Below are 24,020 nucleotides of genomic sequence, written 5' to 3'. Positions count from 1 at the left end.
TCAGCACCCAGCGTCGGAGAACAGAGCGAACAACTGATTCCCAGGCGCCGGTGCGTGTCATGCTGATGACACAGGGATGTCATACGTGTGTCATCAGTGTGCACGTGTGTTAGTATTTCTAGTAGTAGCACAGGCAACAAAACATCTGACGTCTGAAAGAGCCCTTAATGAACTTGGTCATTTACCGAACTTTGGCCAACTTTTGCTGATTTTTAGGAAAAAAGTTTGGGAATCCGAACACGCATCCGAATGTGCAATAGTTGTGCGGAATTTTAGATTGACAAACGTTTTTTTAACAAGTTTGCTCATCTCTATTAATAAAAGGAGAACTTCTGGGTTTTGTCAGATAGAGATGGCTGAAGATTAGATTGTAAGTGAGGGAGTGTTAGCTGCATTCAAGGCCAGAGGGCAGGAGGGCATGAAAAGTACGGAGTGTTCAGGCAGCATGAGAACATCGGCTACTGTTTTTGCGGCGCCCCAGGGTCCTGGTCGTTGCAGTGGTATTGCTTTACTCTCGGGGAGAGTGATGCTATGTTTGGAGGCAAAGAAGGATAACTACATCCAAGTATCACAAACATGCAACACACATTTACACTCCAGGGCACCAGGGGGAGCTTCTGCTTCTATTTATTAGGTCACTCCCCATATATAGATATAACTGGTAGTCTGTAGGGAAAGCTAGTCAGTTCCTTGCAAAGCTCCAGCCAGGAGTTCTGTTAGTTCCAGACCAGAGTCTGAGGAGGACAGAAGGTTAAAGGAGCTATGCAAGCCCTCAGAGCTGCAGCTCCCAGAAAGAGACTTTGAAAGGCAGAATTGTATTGCAGCGAGCATGAAGGAAGTCAAAGCAAAGGAGAGGATACCAGAAGGGACCAGCCCGACTCAGGCTGTCTTCTTCTGAGGCGCAACATCCCCGTAGCCAGAACACCGAGGGAGTAAGGACCTCTACGCCTTATTTCAGAGACCGGCAGGACAGTTAATTGCAGGTTACCTGTCCGCACCTACACCCAGGAGGCACGGTGACTCCTACAGAGTCGGGTTATCTAAGAGACCCTATAAACAGGCTCAAGTCACCAGTCATATGGGTTTTGTCCTATCCTATATGGGGGACAGAGAGAGCGAAACATTGCATCTGTGAGACCCTTATGTGAAGCCATAGGCAGTAAGGGACTACACCACCGTACCGCAAGGGAAGGCTACTGATTTCCACCTGGAAAAGGGGACTCTGGACTTGTCTCCAAATCAGCCGGACTCTGCCTGCCCTGTGATCTGGTGCTCTGGACTGTGGATGCTGAAGCCTTCAGTAAAGGTAAAGAGACTGCAACCTTGTGTCCTCGTTCTTCTCTGCGCCTCTCATCATACTACCATCTACACACTGGGAAGCCCTGGGGACATACTTCACCTGTGGGAAGGTATACCGTCTAGCTACCATAACATCACCCCAGCGGACCCCTTAAAGCAGCGTCGGTCACCCTGACCGAATGCCACAGGTGGCGTCACGAACATAAACTCTACCCCTTTAAAGACCTTTCCCTTTTACATGGACGTCCCAGGGCCACGGGACGGGTCAGTCACCGTGACATCCCCCTGTGAACCGCAGGACCCGGTACCGAGTACCCCACGGCCCTTGGGGGGGGGCGATTCATTTTCTGTGGACATCCTTGCAATGTTCGAGCCTACGGCCAGAAGTAGGCACTGGAAAGTGTGCCTTATTCCCTTACCACAAGTGGAAGCCGGACGAGGAGATGCATCAGGAAGACGGGACGGAACTCATGGGACCTGCAGGGCCAGATTAAGTATCCCAGGGGCCACGGGAGCCATTAAGGGAAGGGATAGCTCAGGCCAAGCGAACAGAGAACATGGAAATGTTCTGTGCTGTAAAATCAATTGAACGGATTTGAACATGGACAGCTAAGTAAGGTTGAACTGTTGGTTATGAAGCAAATATCCCCTGGTTTACTGTACGGACGGCTGTTTCTGGATCTGGAAACGTGGAGACAGCAGAGGCCTCCTGCCGAAATGTAAGTGTTATGAGCCGCGACACTGTTTATTTGTAGGGTGCCAGGGTGTGCGAACACAGCAGCCCCTCACCCCATGACTACCGCTCTGTGCACCTTACACATCAGTGGCAAGAAAACTTAAATATACATCTCACATGATAGCACCATTGAGTGTCAAGAAAATACTAGTAAACATACAGCCCACATTACACCACCACTAAGTGTCAAGAAAATACTACTAAATACACAGCTAATATAATACTGCAATTAGTGCCATGACAATACTAGTAAAAATACAGCTCACATAATGCTGCAATTTAGTGATAAAAAAAAATCCTACTAAATATACAGCCGACAATATCGCCAATTAGTGCCCACATTTTACACTACAGTAAATAATACTACCGTAAAGAGCACACATTTCATTGCCATCAGTGTGAAGAACATACTGCTAATATAGAGCACACAATATACCGCCACTTAGTGCCTTGAAAATACTACTAAACATACAGCTCAGGTAATACCACTATTTAGTGCCAAGAAAATAACACTAAAAATTCAGTCCACATAACTCCACTATTTAGTATTCAGAAAAATACTAGTAAACATAAAGCTCACATAATACCCCAAAAAATACTAGTAAACATAAAAACACTAGTAAACATAAAACATTAATTTAATGTTCACATTTTATGCATCCAAATAATACTCCCTTAAAGAGCAGACATATTACTGTCATCAGTTCCAAAATAATACCACCATATAGTGCTAAATAATAATGGTTGGTTTTAGTTTGCTCTTGGGGTTCCTGACCAGCTTATCTCTAATCACCTGATCTCCCACATTCTCTGGTCACAGAATAAAAAGATCATGTGACTCCAAATCCATCAAAGATAGGGCAGCACAATTTTGTTGATGGGTTCCTTTTCACGGAGGATATTTTATATGATATAACATATAAGAGGGGTTTCCCTTTAAATAATACCGTATCACACACAAGCACGATAACATTGCAGAACACTTTGGGTTTCCCTTTAAATAATACCGTATCACACACAAGCACGATAACATTGCAGAACACTTTATTGTCAGTTGACGTGCGAACATCTCAAACACACCCGCTGCCAAGACATGGCGATATATCTATTATATGCAGTTGATTCATATCAAAAGTTTGAAGAAAATTGTCTCTCTATTGCTCATAGTAATCAATCAGAGCTCAGCTTTCAATTTATAAACTGTGCTGGTAAAAATTAAAGCTGCACAGTGATTGGTTACAAAGGGCAACAGAGGGCTTTGATAAATCAACTGTAATATATGCAAATATATTACTATTGAAGCGGAATTGTAATATTTTGGTACTTGTAGTGGTAGAGTGTAAAAAAACTTCAGTTCTGTAAGACTAAACTAGTCCATTAAGTGTTAAAGGGGATCTTTCACTTGCTATAAATGTGTATTTTTTTAAACCTGGTGTGAATCCTGCTGTTCTCCTGAATCCGGAGTGGTTTTTCTTTTGTTCCTGCGATTCTCCGTTTTTGAAATATGGCCTCTTCTTCCATGCATATAAAGTGAGCGTGACTCTCAAGAAAACGCCCACAGAGATTAGTTGATAACCACGCCCACTTTGTGAACAAGAGTAGATTTACATAAGGAGATGAGGAGGCCATATCTCGGGAACGGAGAGGCACAGGAACAAAAGAAAAACATCGCCGGATTCAGGAGAACAGCAGCATTTACCCCAGTAAAAAAAAACAACATATTTATGGCAAGTGACAGGTCCCCTTTAAGCCACCTAACATATTCCGTTGCAGTGACAGAATAGCTACGTCAGTCAACTGAGTATCTTAGATTTGAATACTTGGTGATTAGCCAATGGAACTGTATACATAGGTAGGGGCCAGTTTTATGGTCGGACTGCTAACACCGGTGTGTAGAGGTTCTCCATTCAGGCTTATGCATACATAGTGATGTATTTTGGCTCCATGTTTCCAAAGTATGTACGTTCCCACTCGCTCATCAGGTCAAAGTGTAGGGGGCGGTGGCAGAAGTTGCACTCGGCAGCAGATGGCGACTGCAGTGGCATCCCGGCTTCCTTCCAAGTTTCAACGAGACGCTCTGTAGAAAATTAACCAAAAAGTTTAGGCCACCATGCACATCGGGGTTATTGTAGGACAGACATCTAGTGTTTATGGGGTCTTTTGTCACAGGTGATATTCGGGTAGCACGACAATAACCCCTTAATAGCATAAATAGCATAAATTTATGTCATATGGTTGTAAGGTATTTATGGTGAAGGCTCAGGAACTGAGCCGGTCCTATACCCAGCAGATGTGGGCTGTGTTACATAGGCAGCATCTGTCTGTAAGAAAAGCAACGAGATCCAACGCCGATCGCTGCTTTTTAACCACTGCTGTCAATCACTCTACACTGGCACTCATCAGTCCCTGTGATGTGATCCTTTGGTTCAGATGAGTTACCTTTGAAGCTAGGGGCCTGCTGAAGGCCCCCATGGCTGTCCTGCTATGAAGCTCAGGGTGTGCCTGCCTGGGCTTCGTAGGTGAGTGTTGATTTAATTATGTACTGCATGTAGTAAATAATACTAAAACTTTAAGAAAATTAAAAATATATATATATATTTTGTATAGTTGTGCCCCAAAAAGTCTGATCTCTCAAAATGCAAAAAATTATTTAAACTGCACATTAAAAGCTTAAAATAATCAAAATCAAAAAGACAGAATTGCTGTTTTTTGGGTTTTTACATTTCTATGAAAAAATACATTAAAAAGCACTGAGAGTGTAATGTATACCCCACAATGTTAAATAAAAAGGGTTCTTAAAATTCAGGGCAGCATCCTGGATATTTTACCTTGGGACCGGTTATCCTGCGAGTTTAAATGCCCACAAGGAAGTCATATTTCACTACTAAACGTGTTGGACTTTGATTGATGTTCAAATGATTGTGCACATACTGTATTTTATTCATTTTTTCTGGGTTGTATGTTTTTTTGTTTTTTACGGATGTTCCTGTTTAATCATGTGACATGAGGTCGGGGTCTCATTGGTTATACTAATGGACAAATGTCCCATAGTACTTACTATGTTTAGCTTTGATAAATGGACGCCTGTGAGAGTTTGAAACGCGTTGCCGAATACCTGGTCATGTGAACCTTTTTTCTGCTATTAAATTTTAAAGATCTTCTAATAAATTTTGGATTTAGATTTGGAACAAAGCTTTTTTTTTTTTACATTTGATTGCACGTGTGGCCACACGACATGATTTCCGTTTTTTAGCACACCGTTTGTTCTTTGATACCCCACAATAGTATCGGTAAAAGCTTCAGATTATTATGTAAAAAAAAAAAAACTTGCTTCATCAAATGAAAAAATAAAAAAGTTCTGGTTCTCTGAAAATGTAGACACAAACACATTTTTTTTTTTTCTAAAAGGTTCCAAACAAGGGGAGGAAAAAATGAAGATGCAAAAAACTAAAAATGTCTGGGTCCTTCAAGGGTTAAATAGTGTGAAAACAAATAGCCTCGATTTAAAACAACAAACAAATAACTGCCGTTTTGTGTATACAGCTGCAGACTTATAAGTTTCCATGGTTACAGACTACAAACAAACTGTGTAGTCTGATTTTGTAGTCCTATTGGTGACGATTTGCTTACCCACAAAATAGGTCATCATGTCAGGAGTGTGGTGCGGGGAGGGAGCCAGCCGCAGCAACTCTTCTCCACGGGGAACGGTTGGGTAATTGATGGCCTGGACGTAAATGTTGTACTCGGACAGAAGGATGTCACAGATCCTGGTGTTCACCGCGGCATTTCCAACCTGGTGTGGAACAGAATGGGTTACCCAACCACTGATCCCTGCATGATAGTGACATACAGAGCCGTACCTGTAGGGGCCCCTCTTACCCGTATGGGGATGATGTGGCTGGGGCAGTTGATGACAGGCAGCCCAGCATCCATGAGCAGTTGGCGCATGTGCTTGACATTGCGCTGGTGGGCACGGCGGAGAGCTTGTCCCTCCTCACTTTTCAGGACCCGCACAGATTCCACAGCTCCGGCAAGCACCATTGGGGGCAGAGAGGTGGTAAAAATAAATCCGGCAGCATATGAGCGCACTGTATCTATGAGGGCAGCAGTGCTAGCCACATAGCCACCGACACAGCCAAATGCCTTCCCTGGAGGAGGAACAGTAGAGGGTTAGTGGTAACATTGAGTGTCAAATCTATACATATGGAATAGTATTGCAAGCAATTGTCCCTATTCATTGTCTAAGGGACTGCTGGAGAAAGGAGAGTGCAGCGCTTCGCTATTTCCCATAGTCCTATAGACAATGAATGGAAAGGATATGGAGCATGCACACCTCCGCTCCATTCAAGACTGGTCTCTGCAGAGCCTGGTTTTGGGCCCCAAATCTCAGGATAATTTGGGGTCCCAGCGGTAAGTTCATACTTTAGGAATTGTTGTTGAACTTACCCAGTGTTCCCGAGATGATATCCATCTTGTGCATGACGCCGTCTCTTTCTCCTACTCCTGCACCCCGCACCCCGTAAAGCCCCACCGCGTGCACTTCATCCACAAATGTCAAGGCGCCATATCTGTGCGCTACGTCACACATCTCCTCTAGGGGGCAGATCGCTCCTGTAAATCATGTAAGAAATGATGGTTGAACAAGAAATAGATTATTATGAATCCTGGTCCGACCGAGGGCTTAACGGCATTGTAAAGAAATCTGATGATGTTATTTTGGGTGGTCCGAACAGCGGTGGGCCTGGGAACTGCTGCTGCAATTGAGGTGCAGAAATCTGACCATATTGCTCGCTTGTGATATTGCAATAATTAAAAGGGATGTCCCAGAATGTATTATTATCTCTTTTTCACAGGATAGGTGATAAATACCTGAGAAATGAGATATACGTTTCTATTCACTGGCAGCAAGCAGGGATTTTTCACAATAGTCAGGAATTGAAATAGAAAACTTGTCATTGTCCGACCATTCAGTTGTGTTGGAGAACGTACCATCCATAGAGTGAACGGTCTCAAAGGCGACAATCTTGGGTGTTTTAGGGTCAGATTTACGGAGCAGTTCTTCAAGATGTGTGGGGTCATTATGGCGGAAGACGTATTTTGCCACCCCACTGTTTCGGATGCCCTGGATCATAGACGCATGGTTTCCAGCATCAGAATAAATCTCACAGCCTGAAAAGAAAGACAAATACAATTTTTTATTTAAGTACAATCTCCGAAATAGAAAATGACAAAAAAAAAAACAAGCAAAAAAACTAAAAGCCGGTCGTTTCCTTTCTTCTTGTGCTGTAACCTGAATTTGGTTATTGCTCTAGGATTATATTAGTGGCTTTGTAGGATATTTTACGAATGTTATATGGGCAGCCTTCTACTGCACCTCTGTTTGGGGGGAGCAGAAGCGCCTGGAGGCCGGGGTCCTACGCAGCGGTGGACATGCGCCTTGCATACATCTAAGATGTGGCTGCTTCATACAGGTTGCAGCGGCCTCCCACTGTATTGTTAGGAATGAATTACTAATGGCTGACTTACTGGTAATGGCCGCGTGGTTTCTGCAGATTTGTTTGGTTATTAACAATGAGGAAACAATTTGGAAATCATTTCTAATGATACAGCGGAAGGCCCTGTGACTTTTAAGAAGCAGTCACATCGATCCGCACTAGTACACTTGTGGCGCCTTTGGGGTCCAGTTGCCACAGAGATTCTGCACCTCATCCAGAGGTGTGGTATCCCACTCTCAGGAAAGGAGGGAGTACCACCCAGGACTCTAACACACATCCAACACACACCATTTCAGTCGGGGCAAATGGGAGTACCCTTAGGGATTAAGGCCTCATCCCAGGCTGGATAGGAAAGGGTGTTGGAGGAGTGGGTGGGGTAGGTAGAGTAGGGGAGGAGCTAATGAGGAAGAATAGTACATAGAGCAGATTGTGAGAGAAGTGGAGCTGAGCAGACGTGCGTTTCTGCAGCTCCTGACAGACCGAGAGAAGTGAGAGGGAGAGACAGAAAGAAGCTACCAGAAGGACAGAAGGGGTCCTAGGGGCACGGGTAGTGCAGAAGCCACCCGTGGGGCCCGTATCCAGAGTGGAGGGACCAGGTCGCAGGCAAGGGGACCGACCCCAACTTAGTGGAATACTTCAAGTTCACCTAAGAAACCGGAAGCTGTGGCTTTTGCAAGAAGCAGAGCCACATCCACCCATACTTTGCCGAAAAGGCAGCCGTATAGAATCCAGGGGACTCAGAGAATGTCGCCCAACCAGGTTCATGGCTGCTAGTGTAGTGAGACGGCCAGAGAAGGGCATATGAAAGGAGTCCTGGAAAGGTGCATCCCAATTTGCCTGGGAGTTTGCTGGCCCACTAACCAGAAGAACACAGCATCAGGCTTGCGTTTGTGGACTAGAGAACTGTGAGTAAAAGTGGAAACTGCACCTTGCTGTGTCCTTTGTGTTATTTCTACAACACCTGCCCGGCCTACCAAAAGCACCATCATTTCAATCAACACTACATCTGCCCTGGGGTTAGCTCCACCTGTGGAGAGCTATAACAACTCTGCTGCATCACCATCTACCCCACAGGATCTAAACTGCAGCGTCAGCTAACATCTCTTATTTGCCGAATACCACAGGTGGCGTCACGAACAATAACTTTTATAAACTTTAATTCCCATTCACTTCATCCCCTTTTATTGGATGCCCAGGGTCACGGACTGGGTCACTACTGACGTGACATGTCCCCTTTAAGAATCGGCCCGGTAACGAGTGCCCCACGGCCCTGGCGGGCGCTTCACACTGCTACGTATAACTTCTGTCTTATAATTTGCTGACGGTACTGACAGACCCTCTTCACTCCTCATTCTCTCGTCTTCCTTTTCTTCTCCTCTCTGTTCTCTTTTCTCTACTTGTCTCTTTTACTCCCCTTTTTACCTTCCATTCCTCGCTCTTCCTCCCCACTCTCCTATATTCCCTTCTGTTCTACACCCCTCTTCTGCTCTTTTCTCTCCTGTTCAATGACTTTACATTCACCCTTTACCTCACTTCCTTTATACTCTCCATTCCTTGTCCATTGTTCCCCTATCCTCTCCATTTTCCTTTCATCTACCTTCCATTGTTTTCTTCCTTCCATTCTCTTCTTTTTTCTCTCTCTTGTTCTCTCATTTCTCTTCTTCACTCCTTATTTCACTCTTCATCCCTCCTCTTCCCTCTCCTCCCCTTCTTATCATCTGCTCTCATTTCTTATCTACACATCCAATCTCCTCTTCTCTCCTCTTTCCCTCTTCTGCTGCCCTCTCTTTTCTTGTTGGCCTTCTCCACTGTTACCCTCTACTCTGACCTCAGTCCTTCTTCCCCCTTCTCCCCTACATATCCCCTGCTTTCCTTTTATATCCAGACATCCTTTCTCCTCTCCCCTCTACTGTCCTCTCTTCCCTCATCTGGCTTATCCTCGCTTAGTCTCTACTGTTCCCTCTTCTTCCCTTCTTATCTTCTGCTCTCCACTTGTCTCCACACATCCTTTCTCCTCTTCTCTCCTTGTCTCTATTCTTTCCTCTTTTCCCTTTCTTACCCTCTGGTTCTCCTCTCCACTTATCCTCTCATACTCTCTACTCTTCCCTCTCCCCCTTTCTTATCTTTGGCTCTCTTCTCCACCCATCCCTTCTCCTCTTCTCATCTGGCTTATCCTTTCTTACTCTCTACTCTTCCCTTCATCATTCTTCCCTCTTCATCCCTTCTTATCTTCGGCTCTTCACTCATCTCCACACATCCCTTCTCTCCTTGTCTCTTCTTCAGTCTCCCTTACTATCTACTCTTCCCTCAGTTCTTCCTTCTTTTCCCTTTCTTACCCTCTGGTTCTTCACACATCCCTTCTCTTCTCCCCTTGTCTCTTCTCCAGTCTCCCTTCTCTTTTACCATCTACTCTTCCCTCAGTTCTTCCTTCTTTTCCCTTTATTACCCTCTGGTTCTTCACACATCCCTTCTCTTCTCTCCTTGTCTCTTCTCCAGTCTCCCTTCTCTCTTACCATCTACTCTTCCCTCAGTTCTTCCTTCTTTTCCCTTTCTTATCCTTTGGTTCGTCACACATTCCTTCTCTTCTCCCCTTGTCTCTTCTCCAGTCTCCCTTCTCTTTTACCATCTACTTTTCCCTCAGTTCTTCCTTCTTTTCCCTTTCTTACCCTCTGGTTCTTCACACATCCCTTCTCTTCTCTCCTTGTCTCTTCTCCAGTCTCCCTTCTCTCTTACCATCTACTCTTCCCTCAGTTCTTCCTTCTTTTCCTTTTCTTACCCTCTTGTTCTTCACACATCCCTTCTCTTCTCTCCTTGTCTCTTCTCCAGTCTCCCTTCTCTTTTACCATCTACTCTTCCCTCAATTATTCCTCCCTCTTTTCCCTTTCTTATCCTCTGGTTCTCCTCTTTTCTCCACACATCACTTGTCCTTTTTTCTCCTTTTGTCCATCATTTCCCTTCTGTTGTCATCTCTTCTCTCATCTGCCTTCTTCTCTTACCTTCTACTCTTCCCTCAATTCTTCTTCGTTCTCCTCTGTTTCTATTTCATGATTTCTTACTAACAATAAGATAATAAATTAACCATACTGGGGTTTACTATTTTTAATTTTGAAAATAAGAGATTGCAGCCCCGTCATCTGTCCTTGGTCCTCACAGCAAGGACTCAGTTTACCTTCTCTTGTGCAATAATATGATGACTAGGGAACATTCATAGTAGTGAAGTTTGCAGACGCACTTTACCAACCTGGTAACATCTTTGCCAAAGTGAACAGAGTGGAGTCGTTGGCGACAAAGCAGGAGGAGAAGAGCAGCGCTGCGTCCTTGTGGTGCAGATCCGCCAATTCACATTCCAGGTCCACATGGTATTTGCTGGTGCCAGAAATGTTCCTAGTTCCACCTGCTCCAGCTCCGTGCTCCTTAAGAGTCTCCCTGGTTAGAAAACAATGAGATTTCATAATATTACAATTATTATAACAAACCAATCACTAGTTTTCCAGCAAGACGGCATACAATCATCAAGTGCCTCAGCCCATATGGAAACTGACACGCTCCGGAGTGCACCATATTTCACTTGTCAGAGCAGCAGATTGTGCTCCAGAGCTGCTCTTCCAACTGGGAATCAGCATTAAAACCAAGCATTATCAAGTGGATATTTAACACAATTTTTCAATTCATCTAATAGGGGCTAAAAATTTGCTGTACTAAAGGTTTGCATTAAAGGGACACTGTCACCTGAATTTGGAGGGAACAATCTTCAGCCATGGAGGCGGGGTTTTGGGGTTTTTGATTCACCCTTTCCTTACCCGCTGGCTGCATGCTGGCTGCAATATTGGATTGAAGTTCATTCTCTGTCCTCCATAGTACACGCCTGCGCAAGGCAAGATTACCTTGTGCAGGCATGTACTACGGAGGACAGAGAATGAACTTCAATCCAATATTGCAGCCAGCATGCAGCCAGCGGGTAAGGAAAGGGTGAATCAAAAACCCCAAAACCCCGCCTCCATGGCTGAAGATTGTTCCCTCCAAATTCAGGTGACAGTGTCCCTTTAAATCTGGGTAAAAAAAATGACAGACTATTTCTATGTCCTGTTGCAGATATTAAATAAGTTGCTGAAAATTCTGTATAATTTTAACAGCGAGGTGGATGTCCCATTGAAAAGGAGGGCAAATTTTTGCAAAAATTTTGCATTGGTATGTGCTCCAAAATTTGTGTAAAAATCAACCTGTGTGACCTATATATTTCCATATGTCAGCAGGCTTGTCAAGCAAAAGTGTGAATGGACGACACTTTTTTGTGTACACTCCTCCTGGACAAATGTTAATGCCTTTCTGTACTTACGAAATAGCTTTAAGCACCCGAGGGTGCCTGCTCATGCCCAGGTAATCATTGCTGCACCAAACGGACACTTCCTTCTTTTTTCCCTGGAGGTCAGAGAAATCTTCAGCAAACGGGTAGGCATTGGCCTTACGGTTCACAGTCTTGAACACCCGATACGTGTAGTCCTGTTTCTTCTCCTCAATCCTCCGGTTGAAGAACTCATCGTAGCCAAAGGCAGCTCCACCTGATGAGCAAATGAAGGGTCATCAAGACTTGGTTACTCTGATTTACCAACAACTTTTTTTGAGAACACTAGTAATATACCTGACATGTTTTCTTTAATCAGATGAGTTGGGATGAGAGGAGCCCCAGTTCCAAGGTTCACTTTTTTAGGGGAGTCACCATAGAACTTCTTCCTCAAGTTTGACTTGACTTCATACAGCAGAGAACTAAGAACATCTGGTGAACAGATAAATAAGGTAAAACTACGTTTTGACCTGATCGTCAAAGTATGGATCATTTTATTGATGCTTTCATCAATTACCATACCTTTTTGATCACCTGATTATCAGATTTTTATAGTTAGGGAAATACTTTCAATCAGTGTCAGATGTGCCCCACCAGAGGAAATAAATCTTAGGGTCTACGCTCTATAAAGAACATGCACAATTCATGACATGTAGTAGATTATTTATGATTCTACCATTGTGGAAAACGTTTGGCTCTAAAGTCAGTTCCAAATGGTGTTGTCTTTTGCTGGATCTTTGTATTAAAGACTGGGCCTACCATAAATTTATTTGGTGGACCAGTCCATCTACCTCTGGTACAGTTATATTAATCAGTATTATCTAATTTTGACATAGTGTTTGTAGATCTAAATCTGGGGTCATAGACTAATGACACTTAGGATTCAGAATTTACAAGCCCCCCTGAAAAAAAACTAAACCAATCGAATAAAATAATACCTTCATTCCAACATGGATGGCACCAACTGTAGTTTCTGATGAAACCTGACACTTAATCTCCATGCCCCTGTGGAGTCTTGGCATGGTCACTCTCTATACTAAATCTCATCTTGAACATTTTCTTTCCATATTTTCTGTCCTAGCCATAACTTATTTTATGTCTTCCTTCAAGTCTCCATTTGCAATTTTTGTACCTGTCTTGAAAGCCTTTAGATCCTCCTGAACTTCACGACTGGCCTTCTGGACGACAAAACTGTCTTCTTTCTCCATCTCTGTCTCGATGAATGGACACTTGGCATTGGCAGTGGCAGCTTGAGGAGCCGCTTGAGCCAGAGTGCGCCTGTTGGAGGCTCCAGAAGTAAGTGAAACGTTAATGTTGATGTCATCTATCATGGACTATATAAATTTAGATGGGTACATTTTAGTTAATAAAGTACAATATGATAGCATAAGTAGAGTAAATGGACTGAAGAAAATTATAAGACTACGGTAATAGAACAATGCCTTACCTCCAGGGGACAGTGTGGTGTCCTTGACCTTCTGCTGGTTAGTGGCAGAAGTAGCCAATGCCCGGGTCACCATGACTGGACAACGCTCCGCACTGCGCAGGATCATTGGTTGAGCAAACCGCAGGAACACCGAGGGGTCCCGGGTGTAGAAGGGACAGAGTTTTATGAGAGAAGCCATGTTCACACGTTACGGTGTCTGCAATAAGAAGCAGTGACAGCATTAGGTAATACAAAAAGTCCTCCAGTATCCTGCACGTGTTGCCTGGAGTAATAGTTTTGTGTTGTTTTGAAATGACAACCATTGAGAAAACACAACCAGTAGAGGAAATCCCTCCATTGCTCCATAGCAGCTCGTGGTTACACGTTTTGGCTACTAGAGATGTCCTGCATTGGTCATAACACAGTGTATAGGTTATGCTTAGAGTTTCTTTTCAAAGGGGTTTTCTGGGTTGAAAATAAAATTTTGCAGTCACTGTAGAACCATGACAATGTGCAATGTATTCACTCCATGATTGAGCAGTCACGAGACCGCATTTATTCGATTTGTATACGTTGCCGACTAGATTCTCCTTTGCTTCTCTAAATTAATCAAAATGGCGTCCCCTAGAGGCAGTTTTTTCCATTCTAATAAAGGATTAAGCGATACTTGACGACTATTTCCTCCTGAAGTGGTTGTCAAATCTCCCAAACTTTCAACTGTATCTGGATCCTCGGACACAGATACGGTTGGAAAAGGTGGTGGAGCAGAGAGCCATCAGCTCCCTGCGCCGTCACTTACTAAGTCACTGGTAGCAATAGGTCTCTGGTCTACCCAATGTCTCCAAAATTTGGCTGCATTACCAGGCAATTTTCATAATTTAGCATGTATGGAATCTATATGGTGAAATCCAATGTGCTCCATCGTTCTTTCCCCCCGACACCTGCTCTCAGTGTAGAATTCTGACAGCTATATATTAGATTGTTGGGTTATCTTAAGGGTTCAACCATGTTTTGTATAAAGCTTATGGGCACATTAATACTTAATGACGAGTGTCAGATTCTGTATATCATTCACAGTTCAGGGCTGCATAAGGCTGTGTAATGGATTTTCTCACTATGAAGTTATGACATTTACTTACATAGTATAGCGCCACCTACTGTGTAAAGTGTCCAGCTTTGTGCATGACCACCTAATGAGCCGAGTGCTGGTCACACATGCTCATTCTCCTCCCATCCAGGTACCCAAACAATGACACTCTGTTCACTATCTAACAATCTAACAATCTATCCTGATTGTTAGAGAAGGAGCATAGCCTCTGCAGTAGCACAGCAATGCAGCTAAGAACACTCTTTCTGCAAACGAAAGGAGATAGGACTATATGGTTTTCTGCCAGAAGGGGTTGGAGACTGATTCTGCCCAAAGTTTATCTTCAGCAGCACCAAAAAGGAAACATGGAAGCAAAAGAAAAAAAAAATCAATGTTGTTCTCAGTTCACCATGTAAACAATCTGTATGTCAAAATGCTTTCCTGTGCTATTCAGGTGGCAATAGCTTTTTGGGCTGGGACTATCTTAGTGCCAGAGGCAGCAGTTTTAATTGGGATGTTGAGAGTGTCCATAAGAGATAAGACCAATAGAGTGCGTTATCTGTGACACTACCATGTCACGCCCAGCAGATCATGGGACAGATCACAGACTGTCCTGTACAAGCGTCTCTGTGACAAGAGGAGATGAAATGGTTATCGGTATTTTTATTTAACGAGTCGGATGTAATACTTGAAACCAAGTCCTCATTTCCATCGAAGATCTTGGATGCTATTGGGCTAGGTTCTAAGAACTAGACCAGTAAAATAATAGTTGGTACAAACAGCGCCACATCTGTCTACAGGATATGAGCAGAATTGCAGTTCTGTTCCATTAACCCTTTTACGTCCTATGATGGATATATCTGTCATAGAGAGGGTATATTGAGCCCACGCCATGCCTGTCAGGTGCCAGCTATATTATACACAGCTAGACAGTGGCATTTAATTGGTGCGATCATGCTGGAATATCTGTTCATGGGCATATTGCACTCCCCGCAACACCATTGCGAAGTGCCAATGGGTTGCCTAGGCAGCTGGGAGTCTCCTGAAGACCCTCATTACCGCCATCTTGGTGCTCCTGTGAAGCCTGACCACAGGCTGAGCTTTATAAGAGACCATGGCAATTACTATAGACTATATTCTGCAGTGTGGCAGTATAAGGTAGAAGCAATCATGCAATCACAGGTTCAAGGCCTCTAGGGGTGATACAAAATAAAAAGTTAAAAAAAATATATATAAGAATAAACATTCAAAGCACCCTCTTTTTTACCATCCAAAAATAAAGAAGCTAGCAAAATATAACATGATGTAGCCCATAAGGTAAATGACTAAAGAGAAAAAAAAAATGAAAACCACAGAATTGCTGTTTATTGATAGGCACATCTCCCTCCAAAAATTAAATTAAAATTAATAATTAAAAAAAAAACATTGAATGTACCCCACAATGTTACTAATTAAAACTACATCTTGGCAATACAAAAAAAAAAATAAATCCTATCATGGCTGACATTGTAGGAAACATGAAAAAGCTATGGATCTCTTAAAATGGCAACACATACCCAAAAATGTTTTTTTTTATCTTTGATAGGGTGATTGTAGCCACTCACCACTGGTTAATACATTAGGGTCTAGAATGGGTGATCTCACCTCCCTGCCGCTTACCTTAAAAATGTAATAGTAGAAACTTTGAATGTTTTTTTTTTTTTTTAACTTTCGGAAATGTTAATAATACTGTCCATATAATATCACTGGGCAGTGAATGACTGAACCAACAATGATGTGGAGTGAGCAGTTTAATCCGGTACTTTGCTCAAGAGGAATGCGGCCACAATTTATTTCCAGTTACAATGACGCAAGAGGCCTTTCCCCATATGTAATGTTGGCTTCCAGAGGGGGGAGGAGAGCCAGAAAGTACAAGAACCTATGCAAACATTACAGAACATCTCTACCTAATCCCAAAAGGTTTATACGAGTCAATGAGTCTCTACTCAGCTGATATTTCTTAAAAAGCTGGGTGACAATATTTATTTTGCAACTCGATTTTCAAACATTTTAAAATCTCAGTGCAAAGTGGGGTAAATAAAGCTTATTGGTTACATATCGAAAAGCCGTGTGAATTTCTAATATCGTCTGTTTTCAAGATCTGTGCTGGAAGTCAACGACTAGAAATGTTCACATTTGGCGTCCATTTACAGCATTAAATTCTGTCCCGTTACCCTGGGTGCATTGTTTGCAGTCACACCGGGGTTCTGGAACTTAGAGGGGCCCAAAAGAAGACCACTACCATTAAAGACCCATAATAATGGGGTCCAGATGGAGATTTTGCATCGAGGCATCAAGTTACACCACTGGCTCCCAGGGGCGGACACATCATTGGTACAACCTGGGGGCCAAAGAGGTAAGGGGGTGCATTTCCACTTAAAATGCAGGTGAAATTGTGCACTATTCTGAGCTCTTGGACTGTAAATGGCCATAAACTGTTCCTACACAGGGGCCCTTTTCGGTCTGTGTCCGCCAGTGCTGGTTTCGATAGAAATGAGCTTTGCTTCTGTGCAAGAGCAGCGCATTTTTAGTTTTCATTCACTGACAGCAAGCAGACATTTTATAGATTTTGAAGATTTAATACCAGAAGTGAACTCGGGTCTTGGACCCTTCTTCTATCAGCATTATAAATGACACATAGCAAGTGGGAGTCCAATACTTGGTGCGACTTAGGGTATTTTTATGGCTTCAAAATGACCATGAGCCTCAATGACGGATAGGGAAAGTATTTTAGCCTAGGCCGAAGAAAGGAGAGGTACTGAATATATAACTGTGCCGTATATGAGCTCTGGGGCCCCAATACAAAATCTGTAACAGGGTCCCCTACCTATTATGTGCTACTTGTAAGGCCAGGTTCAGTATTAAGCCACATTCACACAATCAGTATTTGGTCAGAAATTTACCTCAGTATTTGTAAGGCAAAACCAGGAGAGGGTGATAAATACAGAAATGGCGACGGGTTCCTATTATACTTTTCCTCCTGATTTTGACTTACAAATCCTGAGGTAAAATAATGACCAAATACTGATCGTGTGAACGTGGCCCAATACTGATGTCTTATGAGACTGAAGGGACCTTGGACCCCTCAGGTACCATTACACCCCTGCATATGGCTCCTATTACATTCCACTATTGGCTCCTGCTTGTGTTATTATGGGGGAAGAAAGGCCTGAACTCTTAGTAAAATTTGTATCTGGTCAGGTCTGATTTGCCATTTTTACTTAGAAAAGCATCTTTATCAGGAGGAGAGGTAAGAATGATAACAGACGGCCTGCTCCAGAGGAGATACCGAAGAGTCACATATTCTGCTGATGTCAACACCACCCAGACAAGGACTAGGACAGTGACATCAACGCACCACCCTATGTACAGAGCTGGAGATAACACCCAGTGAGGCCCGGCCCGGCTGATATGCACATATATGGGTGTATACTGTGTATATTTAGTTATTATTTCTAGTATATTATTAGGGACGGACACCAGCACATGTTGGCCTATTTTATCGCACACAGTGTATACACTTTGGGATTGATGGTGTCATGTGTGAAAAATGACTTAAAAAAAGGACACTAAGAATAAAATGCGGCTGTATTATGATCGCCTGAACCGAACATTTCAGCTATGTCGCTACAGAATACTTTTGCTTTAGTCAATAAAAAGCTCAGGAAGTAATAGTCAATCCCACTAAAATGGTCCCTAATAACACTGTAGGCCTCATTTATCAAAATTGGCAACCAATCAGAACTCAGCTTTCATTTCTTAAACTGCTCTGGTAAAATGAAAGCTGTGCTGTGATTGGTTGCTATAGGCAACAAAGCCAGTTTTGATAATTGAGGCCTAAAATGTTCTTTGGTGCCCTTTTAGTGGGATTGACTACTACTGACAGAACTTTTTAATAACAAGGCTACAGTATTCTGTAGTAACATGGCTGATGTAAGGCCAGTTTCCAGCATTTTAATGTATTAAGGGAGACCCCGACACTATATTTTGCTGAGCTGAGCTTCATGTGGTGGACGATCGTGTTTCTGGTTGTAAAAGTCATCCATTTTATTTTTCTTTTAAAAAAAACCTAAGGTGTGACACAAACACGAAAACTTCACTCCCACAAGGTCCCCATGCTCACACCAGTACATGTCCAGGCCCGTTTGAAGTTCGCCAATGACCATCTGGATGATCCAGAGGAGGCATGGGAGAAGGTCATGTGGTCAGATGAGACCAAAATATAACTTTTTGGTATCAACTCGACTTGCCGTTTTTGGAGGAAGAAGAAGGATGAGTACAACCCCAAGAACACCGTGCCAACAGTGAAGCATGGTGGGGGAAACATCGTACTTTGGGGGTGCTTTTCTGCAAAGTGGACAGGACGACTGCACCGTATTGAAGAGAGGATGTATGGGGTCATGTATTGCAAGATTTTGGCCAACAAACTCACTCCCTCAATAAGAGCATTGAAGATGGGTCATAGCTGGGTCTTCCAGCATGACAATGACCCAAAACACACAACCAGGGCAACTAAGGAGTGGCTCCATAAGAAGCATTTCAAGGTCCTTGAGTGGCCTAGCCAGTTTTCAGCCCTGAACCCAATAGAACATCTTTGGAGGGAGCTGAAACTCAATGTTGTCCAACGACAGCCCCGAAACCTGGAAGATCTGGAGAAGATCTGTATGGAGGAGTGGGCCAAAATCCCTGCTGCAGTGAGTGCAAACTTGGTCAAGAATTACAGGAAACGTCTTGACCTCTGTAATTGCAAACAAAGGTTTCTGTACCGAATATTAAGTTCTGTTTTTCTAGTGTATAAAATTCTTATTTCATGCAATAAAATGCTAATTATTTATATAAGAATTATAAAATGTGATTTTCTGGATTTTGTTAGATTCTGTCTGTCACAGTTGAAGTGTACCCACAATAAAAATTACACACCTTTTCATTCTTTGTAGGTGGGAAATCTTTCAAAATCGGCAGCGTATCAAATACTTATTTTCCCCACTGTAATAGTTTGTGGTACAAGTGCATGATACCAGCTCAGGAATTGAGTCTGCACCATACCCGGCATCTGCCGGATATACCATACAGCTAGCATCTGACTTTAGCAGCAGCAGTCAGAGTGAGCTCTGATCACTGTTGTTTAACTGTTTGGAGGCTGCATTCAATCATTGAGAGCAGCACACAAATGGACTAGTTGCTGGTGTGCTCCACTGGTACCCATTGTCACCCCCATAAACTAGTAATGGGGTAAGCTTTGGGTTGCCATGTCAGCCAAAGTCCTACTGGAGGCCTCCTTCTCTGCCATCTGGGTACTCCTATGGAGCCCAGCACTGTGTTTCAGCTTTACAAGAGAATGTACATTTTTCTTTAAGCTAGAGTGTTTCATTATACAGATCAAGCACTTATAAATATAATTAAAAAAAAAATGTTTATTTTAATATATAAAGATTTAAATCACCTTTCCTTTCTCAGTTAAAAAATAAAGAATAAAAAAAACATATTTGGTATCATTGTGTATTTAAAAAGTCCAATCTATCAAAATAAAAAAAACTATTTAAACCATACGCTAAATATTGAAAAAAAAAATCATAAACGTCAGAATTGCTGCTTTTAGGACATCACACGTTTCCCTAAAATACAATAGAAAGAGGTTAAAGTGTTATATGTACTCCATTGATTTTCTCATATGCTCAGTCATCGGAGTTTTTAGGTTTTGAGTGGAGTAACCCATTGTGAGGCTATGTGCACACAATGCGGATTTTGCTGCGGATCCGCAGCGTTTCCGCAGCTGTGGATCCGCAGCAGTTTCCCATGAGTTTATGGGAAACAAAAACGCTGTGCCCATGCTGCGGAAAAAGCCACGCGGAAACGCAGCGGATTATTTTCCACAGCATGTCAATTCTTTGTGCGGAATCCGCAGCAGTTTTCCATCTGCTCCAATAGAAAACTGCAGATGGAAAACCGCAGGGGAATCCGCAGTAGAATCCGCAATAAATCCGCATTAAAAACCGCAGAGGTTTTCCAATGCGGATTTAGCAAATCTGCTGCGGAAAAATCCGCAGTAGCCCATTATACAGTTAGGGCCAGAAATATTTGGACAGTGACACAAGTTTTGTTATTTTAGCTGTTTACAAAAACATGTTCAGAAATAAAATTATATATATAATATGGGCTGAAAGTGCACACTCCCAGCTGCAATATGATAGTTTCCACATCCAAATCGGAGAAAGGGTTTAGGAATCATAGCTCTGTAATGCATAGCTCTTTTTCAAGGGACCAAAAGTAATTGGACAATGGACTCTAAGGGCTGCAATTAACTCTGAAGGCGTCTCCCTCGTTAACCTGTAATCAATGAAGTAGTTAAAAGGTCATGGGTGGATTCCAGGTGTGTGGTTTTGCATTTGGAAGCTGTTGCTGTGAGCAGACAACATGCGGTCAAAGGAACTCTCAACTGAGGTGAAGCAGAACATCCTGAGGCTGAAAAAAAAGAAAAAATCCATCAGAGAGATAGCAGACATGCTTGGAGTAGCAAAATCAACAGTTGGATACATTCTGAGAAAAAAGGAATTGACTGGTGAGCTTGGGAACTCAAAAAGGCCTGGGCGTCCACGGATGACATCAGTGGTGGATGATCGCCGCATACTTAATTTGGTGAAGAAGAACCCGTTCACAACATCAACTGAAGTCCAGAACACTCTCAGTGAAGTAGGTGTATCTGTCTCTAAGTCAACAGTAAAGAGAAAACTCCATGACAGTAAATACAAAGGGTTCACATCTAGATGCAAACCATTCATCAATACCAAAAATAGACAGGCCAGAGTTAAATTTGCAGAAAAACACCTCAAGAAGCCAGCTCAGTTCTGGAAAAGTATTCTATGGACAGATGAGACAAAGATCAACCTGTACCAGAATGATGGGAAGAAAAAAGTTTGGAGAAGAAAGGGAACGGCACATGATCCAAGGCACACCACATCCTCTGTAAAACATGGTGGAGGCAACGTGATGGCATGGGCATGCATGGCTTTCAATGGCACTGGGTCACTTGTGTTTATTGATGACATAAGAGCAGACAAGAGTAGCCGGATGAATTCTGAAGTGTACCGGGATATACTTTCAGCCCAGATTCAGCCAAATGCTGCAAAGTTGATTGGACGGCGCTTCATAGTACAGATGGACAATGACCCCAAGCATACAGCCAAAGCTACCCAGGAGTTCATGAGTGCCAAAAAGTGGAACATTCTGCAATGGTCAATCTCCAGATCTAAACCCAATTGAGCATGCATTTCACTTGCTCAAATCCAGACTTAAGACGGAAAGACCCACAAACAAGCAAGACCTGAAGGCTGCGGCTGTAAAGGCCTGGCAAAGCATTAAGAAGGAGGAAACCCAGCGTTTGGTGATGTCCATGGGTTCCAGACTTAAGGCAGTGATTGCCTCCAAAGGATTTGCAACAAAATATTGAAAATAAAAATATTTTGTTTGGGTTATGTTTATTTGTCCAATTACTTTTGACCTCCTAAAATGTGGAGTGTTTGTAAAGAAATGTGTACAATTCCTACATTTTCTATCAGATATTTTTGTTCAACCCTTCAAATTAAACGTTACAATCTGCACTTGAATTCTGTTGTAGAGGTTTCATTTCAAATCCAATGTGGTGGCATGCAGAGCCCAACTCGCGAAAATTGTGTCACTGTCCAAATATTTCTGGCCCTAACTGTACGTGTGCACATAGCCTTAAGAACTGAGGCCCGATTCATCCAGTTTTAATGAAGGGTTCACTGGCATAAGATGCACCAAATTTGTCACATCTTTCAACTGCAGTTTGGTGGTAAAATCTGATAAAATCGAAATGTAGCCTCCGACACGAATATCAATAAAGCCTAAAAATTAATACTCTGTTTTAAAAATGAAATGTCAATTTATAATCATAGCATTAATTGAGACCATTTTTGTATCAAATTATTTTACGTCATTTTGACAGTATCACATATCATAGATTATAATGTAATGTCTAGAGAGTGAAAAATAGAAATCCATAACAGGCCCTAAAATTTATAGATCCGAAAATAGATTTAAAGTATGTTACAAAAAAAAATAAAAATCTAGTGCACAAATTAATAATAAAAGTTGGACTAGTTGTTAACGTTAAAACAGATGAAAAAAGAATACTAATAGATTATGAAAAAAATATTAAATATATAAAAAGTAATAAATTATGAAAAAGCTATAAAATAAAAGTAATAAATGATAAAAAAAAACAACAAAAACAATAGTAGTAGTTGGGTTAAAAAAACAATAAAAATAATAGTAATACACTATTAAAAAAATAAATAAATAAAAGTAACAAGTATTAAAACCTAAAAATACAAATAAAATAAGAGGAATAAAGTAAATAATAACAACACTGATAGAGTGAAGAATGTAAAATTAACTAATATATTGAAAAAAGGATAGTAGTGTGTATTCTACAGATAATCACATTATTACGTTCTCAGTAATATCTATGGCCATAGTTAGCTTAGTGACTGCTGACTATATAAATTTGTCTATGATGGTCATCTATGTAGGTACTATGGCAATAAAACTTCTTACCTGTTGCCCTGCACTGAGGACGAACATGAAGTGCTGATTCTGCCTGGTGCAGATTGTGAAGGCAAGGAATGATCACACCCCGGTCACTTCTCATTGGTGCAGGGAATGTCAAAACTTTAGAAGAATGAAAAAAAAAAAGGAAGATAAGCCCTAGTAAATTGATAGAGTGGAGGGACTCATCTAAACAGGAGCTTATAGAAAGTGTTAGTAAACAGTGATCTACAATATAGGCTTCAGACTCAGCATGGTGGAGTCAGGCTCAAATTTGAAAGGGCAATTTCCACATGGCGGGGAACCCCCCCTAAGACCTACATCAACCTGCTTTCCTAGAGTTGAGATAATTGGTGTCAGACATGTTGTGGTCTTCTGTGTTCTGCTTCTCGTCCTTCTCCCATTAGCTGCCACAGATATTGCTAGACTTTGGAACACCATACAGGATGGCAGAATAATGGAATATAGCTGCAATCTTGTCGGTAGCACAAGGCCGTCGTGTCGGTGAGACCTTTGCTCCTTCCCAGAATTCCAAGCGGAGGAAGTTCACCGACCACCATATTGGGACACCCAAGTAATGGGTGTCTCAATATGGAAACTGCTGTTGGTACCAACCTATTGTGTGGTACCACCAGCGGAACACCATCGCACCACACACACACACTCTATACGCTGTACGTGTGGCGCCCCAGGGTCCTGGTCATCACAGTAGGATTGTTTTCCTCACGGGGAGAGTGATGTTACGTTTGGAAGCGATGAAAGATGACTCATCAGGTAATCACAATGCACACAACATGTTCACACTCCAGGCCACAAGGAGGAGCTTGTGATCCTATTACTGGGTGACTCCCCTATATACATTGTGGTTTGGAGGGAAAGAGAGATCAGATTGTCAGAGAGACAGAAGAGCGCAGACGGACCTAGAGGGTCAGAACGTCTGAAGGGGCCATGTGGTCTGAAGCCCTACAGCTCCTGGAAAGAGACCCACAAAAAGCCGAATATTGTTCAGTGAGTGTGCAGGAGAGCGA

General features: G+C 42.5%; 1 protein-coding gene across 3 annotated transcripts; it reads right to left on the bottom strand.

The window, feature by feature from the left end:
- Positions 1-3,062: 3,062 nt before the first annotated feature.
- On the bottom strand, positions 3,063-23,452 carry LOC138662545 (5-aminolevulinate synthase, erythroid-specific, mitochondrial-like). 3 transcript variants are annotated; one of them, XM_069748319.1, is made up of 12 exons: positions 23,314-23,452; positions 23,002-23,115; positions 13,320-13,515; positions 13,005-13,160; positions 12,170-12,304; positions 11,867-12,089; positions 10,772-10,956; positions 7,025-7,204; positions 6,482-6,646; positions 5,915-6,183; positions 5,666-5,828; positions 3,063-4,112 (listed from the first exon to the last, which is right to left on the bottom strand). In XM_069748319.1, the coding sequence occupies exons 3-12, from the start codon at positions 13,495-13,497 to the stop codon at positions 3,949-3,951; spliced, it is 1,818 nt and encodes a 605-aa protein (XP_069604420.1). In that variant the 5' UTR covers positions 13,498-13,515; positions 23,002-23,115; positions 23,314-23,452; the 3' UTR covers positions 3,063-3,948. The 3 variants fall into 3 exon arrangements, with proteins under 3 accessions (XP_069604420.1, XP_069604421.1, XP_069604419.1); XM_069748320.1 differs by lacking the exons at positions 23,002-23,115; positions 23,314-23,452 and adding an exon at positions 20,752-20,886; XM_069748318.1 differs by lacking the exons at positions 23,002-23,115; positions 23,314-23,452 and adding an exon at positions 20,752-20,883 and having other exon boundaries at positions 13,005-13,172.
- Between the last annotated feature and the right edge of the window lie 568 nt (positions 23,453-24,020).

Source organism: Ranitomeya imitator, chromosome 2 (assembly GCF_032444005.1).
Source record: "Ranitomeya imitator isolate aRanImi1 chromosome 2, aRanImi1.pri, whole genome shotgun sequence".
Lineage (NCBI taxonomy): Eukaryota > Metazoa > Chordata > Amphibia > Anura > Dendrobatidae > Ranitomeya > Ranitomeya imitator.
This window is presented reverse-complemented; position numbering and strand designations above follow the sequence as displayed.

Excerpts from the sequence above, each read along its gene's own strand:
- LOC138662545 (XM_069748318.1), bottom strand. The coding sequence starts at position 13,497 with ATGGCTTCTCTCATAAAACTCTGTCCCTTCTACACCCGGGACCCCTCG. Across the intron at positions 12,090-12,169 it reads GATTAAAGAAAACATGTCAG|GTGGAGCTGCCTTTGGCTAC; the intron begins GTATATTACTAG and ends TTTGCTCATCAG. Across the intron at positions 7,205-10,771 it reads TTTGGCAAAGATGTTACCAG|GCTGTGAGATTTATTCTGAT; the intron begins GTTGGTAAAGTG and ends CTTTCTTTTCAG.